Genomic DNA, 11477 nt, shown 5'->3' with positions numbered 1-11477 from the left:
CATACAGAGTCAATGATTGTGTGTGTGCTGAAGAGTGTGTGCAAGAATGGTTGAGACAGAGCTGTTTTCTCCATCAGGTCTCAAGAGGGTTTAACCTTTGAACCTTTCCCTCAACAAGCATGGCTTTGTTTAAGCTCAGGGGGGGGTCATGCTGAGGGAGTGGCCACAGAGACCCATTTACTGTAGAGAATGGTGAAAAGACGCTTGGGAAACTTGCCTGATCAGGTAGGCCCGCTCACACCTACTCTCACCTGAGCTATTCAGCTCAAGCATTTTTCTCCACTTCTCCTCATTTTGATGCATATTAAGTCTGGAGTTTCGATTGCTTACCTCACCCCATTATCGTTTATGGCTGGTTGATCCATGGGGAATGATATAAAATTGGAAGGTCACCACCAGAACCAGCCATACTACAACAAATTTGCCAATACATGCCTTAATGTGGGAGATCAAACAACTGGAACAAGCTTTCAGTTGTATCACACATTAATCTAATCTCTCTCACACCATATCATATTTGATGTTTTCAAATCGACTGTATACAAGTTGGTTCGTTTAGGTTTACGAATTACCAAAGATCACAACAGGCCAAATCAAGTCAAAGGATAAAGCAAAACCCATTGCTTCAACCGAACTTTCATCCTACAGTACCATCACAGATAGACCCGGTGCATTTAATACTAACGCATTTCCTGAGGGAACAGTCGTTAATGACAAATGTATACAAAAAATAAGGTTAGCGTTATTGAATACATGTATCTACTTGTCATGCATGTCATTTGGGAACTAAGGGTAACGTTAACGTTACTTAACGTAATGCATGTGCTGATTCCAAGTCATTGGAAACAGGATCGACTAGCTTACAGTAATCCATGTAAACAAAACAGTGTGTTTGATGGCGTTACTTAGCTAGAATATGAAATAAAACAATGATAGCTAACGTCAATTAAATAATAACAATGACTTTAATGAATGACAAAATGTGTCGCCACTTCGAGTTTTTCGTTTTCCATCTAGCTAGCCAACATTAATGGCTAGTTAGCAAACTACACGAGGATCATTTGTAAAGAAATTCCAAAACATTTCGACAGTTTTTGACAGCTGTAATGGTTTAGGTTTCGGCGCATAAAGCTTGCCTAGCCTTTGGAGTTAAGCAATTATGATGGGTTTATTTGCCAGCAAGCTTTGCTTAGCTACCGACTTAGCTAGCCAGCTAACAATAACAAGGGCCTCAACATGTTGATGGCTAGCTTACGACTAAGAGGGCAAACAGGACTGTCGCAGTCATACGATATATACACTTTATTATAACCATTAAACTAATTGCAACATGCAACACAATACAATACAATATAAATATGAATAACGTTATGTTAAGCCTGGGCGAAAGGCTAGTTGGATAAGCTAACACTTCTTATCATTCGGGGATGGAAATAGTGACAGGTAACATTAACGGTAGGGATCATTCAGTGGATATATCCAGATAGAATTGTTGTACAAACGGTACTGAAAACCAGAACTCGTGGTGGAAAGACGCGTAAGCTTCATATCGGAACTCCCCCTATTACCGTCGGTCCCGTATTTCCACCGTCTTGCGTGTATGTGTCACTTAATATCCATTTCTATACAAACCAAGACAGCGGACTCCTAAAGAAACGCAACCACCCACACCATAGGTGTATCTAAATTAGCTATGTACCAAAAATGTAATTTTACCGTGACTCAAAGAGGTGTAAACAGTGTTGTAAGGCTGCGTGTACACAACCGCTTGGAGCTCCAGTGGAATTTTAATTTCACGACGAAAATTCTCGGTCTAACCGTTCATGTGCCGTTGAAACGGTGTTCTAAATAGGCGAGCATCTGGCCAGCACTATAACTCCGAGCGTGGTAAACAAAATCGAATATTTCAGGCAGTAAATGCTCCCGTTAAGAACCAAACCAGATTTTGTTCAAATCTACACACCTATAGCTACTAAAAAATGTAAGGTTAATTTAACAAATGTTATTTTGAAGTGTTAAAAAACATCGTTGTTTTAGAATTTCTGAACAAAAGTGGTGATAATTGGGGGTGTTACGATATATGTAACATTTCGTTTCAGTGGCTATTTTGTACATATTAAAGGCTGTCATAGAAACCTCTGTCGGCTAGCAAGCTAGCCATCAGCTGAGCCCATAGTGTGACGTCACGTGCGGCTACGTGTTTCCCTTGTCTAGATAAGTAGCCTTTAACTACGGGCCTTGCTAACAAACGGTAAAAAGAAAACAGAAAGCATACTTACGCTTTATCAACCAGCTCCCTGACTTTCCACATATTCAGCATCCTCTCACTGTAACTGGGGCTCTCCGCCTCAATATCTCGTCGTCCTTTTCTGTAATGCCCACCGATGGACTTGGATTTCTGTTACCGACAACCCCAACCCCTTTTGCCTCTCCAGTGCTGATAGCGGTAGCGGGCTAGCGGCGGGATAACTAGCGGCCGGATAACTTCAGTTACTACGACAACATTCTACATACGTCATATCCCAGCGCCTACGGTTTAGCTCACCCCCATGGCAGAAAATGTAGTTCTTTTATAAGTAAATAGACAGAGACAGAGTAATTAAATTGTTGGTCTGTCTGTGTTGAAATGCCAGGGTGAATAATGCAATGTTGTTGGTGCATATCGAAGTAGTGGCATATGTTTTGGTGCATTTACCAATGCGTTGCCATTCCTTGGCATCAAGGACTAAACCCCTCTCAACCGAAGACTTTTAAAAACCAACATCACCCCCTACAAGTTCACCATCTGACTAGGCTGTTGGCCATGCATGACCCATCAATCAAATTCACTGAAATAGCCAACCTGTTGTAACCTAACATAGCCTAACAAATCCAATAGGCTAAGGATTTGTTGACATCATAGGATTAGCTTGAAGTGACACAGGGGCACTAGCAAAACTTAGACTTCATCATAATCTTTTTTTCAACAGTTTGTATCCTAGCCTATATCCTTAGGAAACATAGTCTCTTGCTATAACTAAGGAATGCAGCTTCTTTTAGGCTACAGCAAGTCCCAATCCACTCAGCCGAAAGACTAAAATAACATATTCTAATGTTCCCCATCATTTCAATTAAAACAATAGTGACCGGTGGGATAGAATGTTGTATCTAGATGCACACATACTTCTATACCTACACACACACATACTCATACATACACACACATAGACGCACACACACACATACACGCACACATACGACACACACTCACACATATACACACAGATATATACAGACACACATACACACTCACACACACATACACATATTCACACACATACACACAGATATACACACACACACACACACATACACACTCACACACACACACACACATATTCACACACATACACACACACATACACATTTTCACACACACACAGATATACACACTCGCACACACACACACACACACACAGAGACATACACACTCATACACACACACATATTCACACAAGGGAACTTCACATTGCACGCGGCATGCACTTTCCTCGCTGCTCTCACACACCCACCCGCAGATACACACACGCAGACACACAAACACATATACACACACACACATATACATACACACACACACACACACACATATACAGTATATACACACACATATACATATACACACACACACACACACACACATACCCTCACATTTCCCTCACAGGATCAAAAGAGTATACTTATACATACATACACACACAGACAAACACACACACATACATATATATATTGTACGAGCACACACACACACACACACACACACACACACACACACACATACACATACACACAGACATACATACTCACACACACACACAATATGTACGCTCAGGCCAATCCAAACTTTTCTCATCTGTTGTTCCTCGTTGGTGGAACACACTGCCAGTTCCTACAAGGGCAGGGACATCCCTCTCCATTTTCAAAAAACTCCTGAAGACCCAGCTCTTTAGAGAACATCTCCTCTCATAGCACCAACAAGTCTTGCTGATCCTAGCGCTCACCAGCCGTCTTGAACTGACACGTAACTGTTAAAAACAGCACTCACTGATGCAATTATTCGTACTGTACTCTACCGTTTTTTAAATTGTCCTAAAATTGTTGAGAATTGCTTTAAAACTTAAACTGTTTACCATGTTGTTAGTTGCTTTGGCTAAAAATGCGTCAGCCAAATGTAATGTAATGCAATGTAATGTAATGTAATATGCACACTAACTCTCACACTCCATGCAGATACACACACACACACACACCATATACACTAAATCTCACAGCTATATACAGACACACACTCGCAAGCACAGACATACACACTCTATTTTAACAAGCCGAAACTCCTGGTAAATAAACAATGTTAACATATTTTTCATATTTATTGTTGCCATTAATCTCAGTGTTCATATCAGTGTGGAGAGTCCTGTCAGAATACCCTTATTTTAACGAAAAAACAATTTGAGCAACCTTTAATTGAGTATACGCATATTATCCACAATTATGACCGGTAATAAAACACACTTTTCTTGATTATTTCAAAGGGTAGCTAATAACACATGATTTGCACATTTGGGCTTAAATGGATTAAAACAAAGTGTTGATTGGGATGTCTCCACCAGCCATCCTTGTATGGCCTGGACTGTGTTTGACCTTGACCTTTGTCCCAATGACCTTTATTACCTAATCATGTTATGTAAAGCATGATGACTAAATGTGTCAATGTTGGTCAAACTCCCTCAACGTTTTGGGGTATCATACAAACTATTTGTTTTTGCACAGTAGGCCTATTGTCAAAGATCCTTTAGAACACTATCTTCATCTTTATCTTTATCAACCATCTCTGATTGAGCCCATGTGACTTTGACCTTTGACCCTGTGACCTTTGAGTACCTAATCAGTTCTTCTAGCCTTTGTGGTGAATAAAGGTGCAGAAAGTTGCATTTGTTTATGTTTTGTTTATACCAGAGAGGTAGCCAGGGGGGTATTCCATCAACCTCGCTAAAGGCCAAACCTGGCTTATTTCGATATATCTCGCTAATTTTAGTGAGAGTTCCGTTCCATTAGTGAGGTTAACGTGAATCCCAGCTTGGTAACCATGGGAATTTATGCCACAGAACTAACCTGGGGGGTATTCCATCAACCTCGCTAAAGGCCAAACCTGGCTTATTTCGATAAGTCTCGCTAATTTTAGTGAGAATTCCGTTCCATTCAGTATGGGAATTTATGCCACAGAACTAACCTGCTCCGTAGCAGGTTAACTTTCAAGCTAAATTAAGCTGTGTTGCAAAAAAAAGTCAGAAAACGAGTCCAAAAAGATGGTTCCGTCAACCTGTGCTTTCGTCACCTGTAGCCTACAACTTCAAAGTGTAGGCTACAGGTGACAGAGGAGGTGATGGAGGTGGACCACTGGAGGGTGCCATCTTCAAGAGGATAGACAACGTTGATGTGTGAAAGGAGGGGTGATTTTGTTCCAGATAGATAGATAGATAGATAGATTCAGTAGATAGATAGATAGATAGAAAGATAGATAGATAGACAGACCTCAGAGATGTCAATCTCTCATTAATTATCCCAATTCTGACACACTACACATTTACCTGATCACAGGACCCAAGAGAGACAGACCTTTAAAAAACAAACAAACAGAAAACAAGTATCTTAGAGCGCATTTATATTTTTCTTTAAGAAAAGCTATCTTACATGCTTTCGAGTTGTCACTTCTGTCCCATTTTTCCTCCACTACAGCAACACTTTAATCCATCCAGTCCATGGTCCTAGCCAATGTTCCAGTCTGATCATTAAAGTGCAATGCCAGTCCCTCTGTCTTGTAGACAACCTAACAAACAGAAAGAGCTCATTTCCTCAGCAAATGAAATGGAACTTTTATAATTGGGCATAATGACAAATGATGTGGGATAGCCCATAAGTGTGTGACAATGCAGTAAATTTGCAGTAATGCGCAGTGTTCAAGTGATAATTCGGTAAGTATGTGTTAAGTCCCCCTGAAATGGCCAAAGTACATGTCTTTTTATAATAATCTTTACTGTTTGGAGTGAGGTATAGAGCTCCAAAGCCAACTAGCACTGTTGCCAAATCCTCTCATAGCACTTCCCCTGTTTCTCAGCAGAAGCAGGATTTCCCCTGTTCTCTGGAGCTGTGTTTTGAAGTGGCAAGCTGATATACTCTCAGAAGTACATAAGACACAAAACATTTTTGTGCAGGCCCTCGCAGATTCCTTATAGATGCGATGACATTACGTTTCTATAGAAGTGTTCCAGATGGGGTTTTCCAAAAAAGACTTATAGAATAGTTATAGACTGAAACCTATAATGACTTTTGTTACTTGTTCTTGATGCTCACCAGAGGGCAACATTATCCTTGCAGGAACTCAAGCTTACCCCCCCCCCTATAGACACAAGCTGACTGCTGTGATGAATCAGCTATCAGATCTCAGCATCAACCTCCTCAGCCACCACTTGCAGTGGATGCCCTTGCTGATCTGTCAATCCATTCCTTCTACTTTCTCACAATCCTCAAGTTATGGACCCTTTCAACAATAAAAACAAAAACAATGCTTGAACGTTCTATTTGGGCCCCAATCTACTTCCTCTGCATTAAGATAACATATGGAATGTTAAAACGGAAGTCTTGTGGGGCCAACTATGATGCTGATAATGGAACTCTCTTGAAAGGGTCCATAAGAGTGGAAAAAACAGGTTTAGGTGGATCAGTTGTATGGTTCTACAGTTGTATGGTTATATGTTCAAGGTGGTGTTTGATATGTAAAGGTCACATAGTCTGCAGAATACTAAGGTTTATATAGTATTTCTGAAGGTTCTACCACACTGCTAACCAATATGCATATTTGATTAGATTAGCTATTATTTTAACTCTTGGTTATTGGTGGGTCCTCAAGTTAAAACACATTAAATATCAAGAACATTACTCAGCAGTGAGCTGCAACCACATATTAGCCCTCCTAAATTAGACACTGCAGACAGAGAAAGGCAGCATACTGACATGAAAGCTTTCTGTCAGAGTGTGAGCGAGTGCTATCTCTTTTAGGCCAGCCTGAACAGACGGGACAAAGAGCACAAACAGGCCTTCAACAGAAGCATCGGCAGCTCCAAACAACAGCTCCGCATCAGGCCGGGCAGCCCGTCTCCTCCCGTGCTGTAGCACTTTAGGCTCCTGGCTCCATCAAGCCTGTCACCGGGACAGACAGCAGACAGCCCGGGCTGGATCCGCCTCGTGTCAGCTCCGATTCCAAGCCCATTTCTCAGAAACTCGTCTTGATGCTCTTTGCTCTCTCTCTCTCTCTCTCTCTCTCTCTCTCTCTCTCTCTCCAAAACACACACACACACTCTTTTTTTTTTTTTGAGTCTTTGCTATGTCTTTCCATTTATCTCCGGCACACTCTCTCTCTCTCTCTCTCTTTCTCTCTCCCAAATCCTCTCAACATGCTTATGTCTGTGTGCATTTTATGTGTGTATAAATTCACCAGGGGGTTTACGAATTTTGAAGAATCTGCATCTCTTCACAACATTCTCTAAAACAAACACTTGCTGAAATATATAAATAAATAAGCAGACAATGACAGCCACACACACACACACACACACACACAAAAAAAAAATAAAAAAAAACTAAACTTGAGAAAAAGTTGCAGCGCTTGACATAAGACTGCACTTAACGTCCCCAAGTTTCTGTGCCTGAGCAGACCATGCCAGGGCCATAGCTGTCATCCACACCGCATGATGCACGGTTTAACAGACCTGAAGACATAATCAGAGCACTCACAAGCAATCTGATCATGTTGACACATGAAGGCCGGGAGAGATTGACAGGGAAAATCTGTTTCTGGCCCCGCTAATAAACTATTCAGGAGTGTTGTGGCCAATGGGAGGAGGCTTTAAGTAGTAAACAATGTATTTCAGAAGCACTTAGTCTCAAATCTTGCTGAAATTGCTGAGCATTGTCAATGCGATCAGGCACAAGCAGACTGCGCTGTCAACCCTTCTTGTCATATTGAATGCAATTCAAAGGAACTGCTTTACTGTGTTTTCTGAGTGCCATTGTAAGAGATCAGTTCAATTAATTGATAAGTAAAAGATGTCCAATTGAGTAGAGATCAGTCGTTATGTGTTATTAGGTTATCAGAGGTGTGCCAGTGTTTGAATGAATGGTCTAACACAAGGGTTTTCAACCAGTGGTCCGCGGACCACTTGTGGTCCGTGAGGACTTTGCTAGTGGTCTGTGACCATGGATTCAGTCATGTAGTTGCAATGTGGGAATCAGTGTTTTTATTCAGTGGTGGTCCTGGGGTTGTGCAATTAGCCAGAATGGTGGTCCCTGGTTCACAATCAGTTGAAAACCCCTGGTCTAACACATAGAATGTACTATTACACACCAAGCCAAGCAAAGTGATGACCTGTTTGTTCAGCATTTAAAATGTAACAGGAAAAAGTATTATGTTCATTATCAAAGTCGTTATGTTATGAATACTCTAATTTTTCCCCAGGTAGCTCAAGAAATTCTACGTTGTTGGTACATGAATTGATTAACTATATTTTGAGCACATGAATGAACATAAAACAGATCAAATCATTGATATGTGAAGATACAGGACTCTTTAGAAATCATTGTACATTCCAGAAAAAAGAGTAGGCTATAAAAATGTGAATGGTAGGTTTCAAACCTTAAGATTAACAAAATATATATATATATATATTAATTTTATTAGGAGTTATTAAAGCAACATCTTGAAGGCTTTTGTAGGTAACTTATTTTGATAAAATTCTTAAATTTAAAGGTTTATGGACATGATTTTGTCACATGTATCACTGAAATACAAACAAATGAGATACAAACTAGTTAGTCTAGATAGTCTTTATCGGTTCCAACTCACCTAGTTATGATTCAAAGACAAGTCTGTAGGCTACAGTATGTGCTGGTTAGAAGACGACTTCTATGATGTCTCTTTTTTTCAGTTGTTAGTTGTTTCCCTTTCTGCCACTAGAGGGCACTGTAACTCTGTTATTACACCACTCTAAATTTGCCAAAACAATTGGCATAGCATACACCAGAGATTCACTCAAAAATAACTTTCCCAGTGTGTACAGTGAGATACTTTCCCACCCAGTGTAAATATGTCAGTATAATTGAATATATTAACATTAAATTATTACTATAATAAGATAGTAGTTGTAATATGTAATATGTAATATGTTACAATCAACATTCTGGTAACTTTACAAACATATTGAATAGATATTGAAAAATATTTGCTTACCAGTTAAATTATCTGACACATTAAGAGACCATATGTGAGTTCATCTGTATTGCTTGTAGTATTATTGTATGTATTGTTTGTATTGTGTTTGATTTGTTTGTTTTTGTTTGTTGGTCTCTCTCTCTCTCTCCCTGTGTGTGTGTGTGTGTGTGTGTGTGTGTGTGTGTGTGTGTGTGTGTGTTTGTGTGTGTGTTTGTGTGTGTGTGTGTGTGTGTGTTGTTCTTAAATGGAGAGTAAAAAGTGGGAGATGTGACCTGTTGTGTATGCTGGGGTCAAATGATCTATGGCATGTGGGTGTGTGAGACGCATATCGCTTGGGAAAAAGAGCAGAGGTCCAAGAGTGGTCTGCGCTCCAGCCAAAAACAACATCCCCAAATAAAAAGCCAAGTGAGTTGAGAGAGATGGAGGGAGAGAGGGAGGGAGGGAGGGAGGGAGGGAGTGAGCGAGGGAGAGAGAGAGGGAGAGAGAGAGAATAAAAGAGAGATATTCTAGCCAATGACTGTGATTGCAAACCTGAGAACTAAGACGTGGGCATGCACATCTGCAGTGCTGTGGAATGAGACGAAAAGCCACAAATAAGGAACGCTGCATTTCTGATGAAACGGCAAAATGGAAAAGAGAAATCCTCCGTCTCAATCTCACACACACACACACACACACACACAAGTGTTTCACAGCACTTAGGTCTAATTGCATCCATATGACAACACCAAAAAAGAATAATGGGAAATTTGGATTGTTTTGTTTATATCTTTTTTTCCATTTGGTGTTTTGTTAAACTATAAAGAGATGGAGAGAAAAGCTGGAGCGAGTCTGTGACCGCCGATGATGATCTGACCACATCTGCCATGGGAAATTCAGCTGAATAAACAAGCCCCCTCCATTAGTACTCATGGAAATTGACAAATGGCTTGGCCGCCATGTTGTTTCACTCGTCAAGTTTATTACCCCCTTTTCCCACTTTTTGGTCCGCAAAAGGTTTTAAACATACTTAAATATAGGCTCAGTTCATCTTCAGTCTACACACCTCCTCTGTGACTTCAGTGATGAAGTAATTGGTTAAAACAGGTGCATGGGTTCGCTGTTAATAATATACCGTAGTAATTTATCAATCTGTTGTTGGCTCTTTTTCGACATAAATATACAATATCAAATGTATCGTTTGTGCTACACCATAGATTTTGCAGCTGCTGGTTCTTAAAAATATTCCTAGTCGAAACCAAGGAGCGTTGCTGTATGTTAGTATGCAGGCTGGCAGAGTGGATGATGATTGTGTAGTAAACCCATACCGTGGAGGTAGCTGTAATTGCAGACATTTGCCCTATCAGTGTTGGCGTTTCACAGTGCCCCAGCCCTTAGCCACCCATGGGAATGTTTTCTGATTCTGCCCGTCAGGCTCCCAGCCAACATTTCACCTAAGAGCCGTAAACGCCTGGATCACATGGTCGTTTATGAACCGTTTAGGCTGACGTGAAAATTGCCATAATGTACTGTAGTTAGTTTTCTCACTCTTCTTTTTTTTTCCTTTTTTTTTTCTCTCTCTCTCTCTAATTTCTCTTCATGTTGTTCTTTTTCTCACTGCTTCCATACCCTTTGTCTGTGAAGCTGTAGTTTGCATTCCAGGAGCTGTGTGTTTGACTCCGCGTTCCTCGCTGGTGTTAAGCCTTTTGGGGAAAGCTGTCAGTACCATGGCGGTGATGATGGCTGGAGACGCATAAAAAGTGGGCATAAAGTGTTGACTGTTGGAACTAGGGTAACAGCGCAGAGGGAGGCCAAGGGGCCAAAAATAAACAGGGAACTGACATCCGAGGGCCCTGAAGAGAACCCTTCCTCCCTTTCTCCCTTGCTTTCTTTCTCTTTCTTTCTTGGGTTTCTCTCTACCGATCTGACAGTAGATCCCTCCAGCTCTCTCTCTCTCTTTTTCTTTCCCTTGCATCTTCTCTTTTCAGTCTTTGTATAGTTTTCCTCTATTTCCTCTATTTCCTCTATATCTTTTTTCCCTCCATTGTTCTGTCATTGTCCAGTATTCTAGCTCTTTCTGTTGTGATCCTCTTCTGGCTTGCTGTTTCCCTCCTTCTTGTTGTCCTTTTCTCTTTAGTCGTTCTCTGGCTTCCCTCTCTCATCCACTATTCTGCTCTGTCATCCTCCCTGTGTC

At 40.8% G+C, this 11477-nt stretch overlaps 1 protein-coding gene across 3 annotated transcripts in view; it reads right to left on the bottom strand.

Annotated features, from left to right (window-relative positions):
* The window catches only part of clint1b (clathrin interactor 1b), a 23448-nt gene extending 20938 nt beyond the window's left edge, over nt 1–2510 (bottom strand). The window contains exon 1 of one of the 3 annotated variants that reach the window (XM_048237551.1): nt 2280–2510. In XM_048237551.1, the coding sequence (XP_048093508.1) occupies nt 2280–2320 (41 nt within the window). In that variant the 5' untranslated portion in view covers nt 2321–2510. Of the gene's footprint in view, nt 1–1716; nt 1736–2279 lie in introns of those variants that run through there. The other 2 variants (XM_048237549.1, XM_048237550.1) reach the window with 2 other exon arrangements.
* Between the last annotated feature and the right edge of the window lie 8967 nt (nt 2511–11477).

The sequence above is a fragment of the Alosa alosa genome, chromosome 2 (genome assembly GCF_017589495.1).
Source record: "Alosa alosa isolate M-15738 ecotype Scorff River chromosome 2, AALO_Geno_1.1, whole genome shotgun sequence".
Classification (NCBI taxonomy): Eukaryota; Metazoa; Chordata; class Actinopteri; order Clupeiformes; family Clupeidae; genus Alosa; species Alosa alosa.
This window is presented reverse-complemented; position numbering and strand designations above follow the sequence as displayed.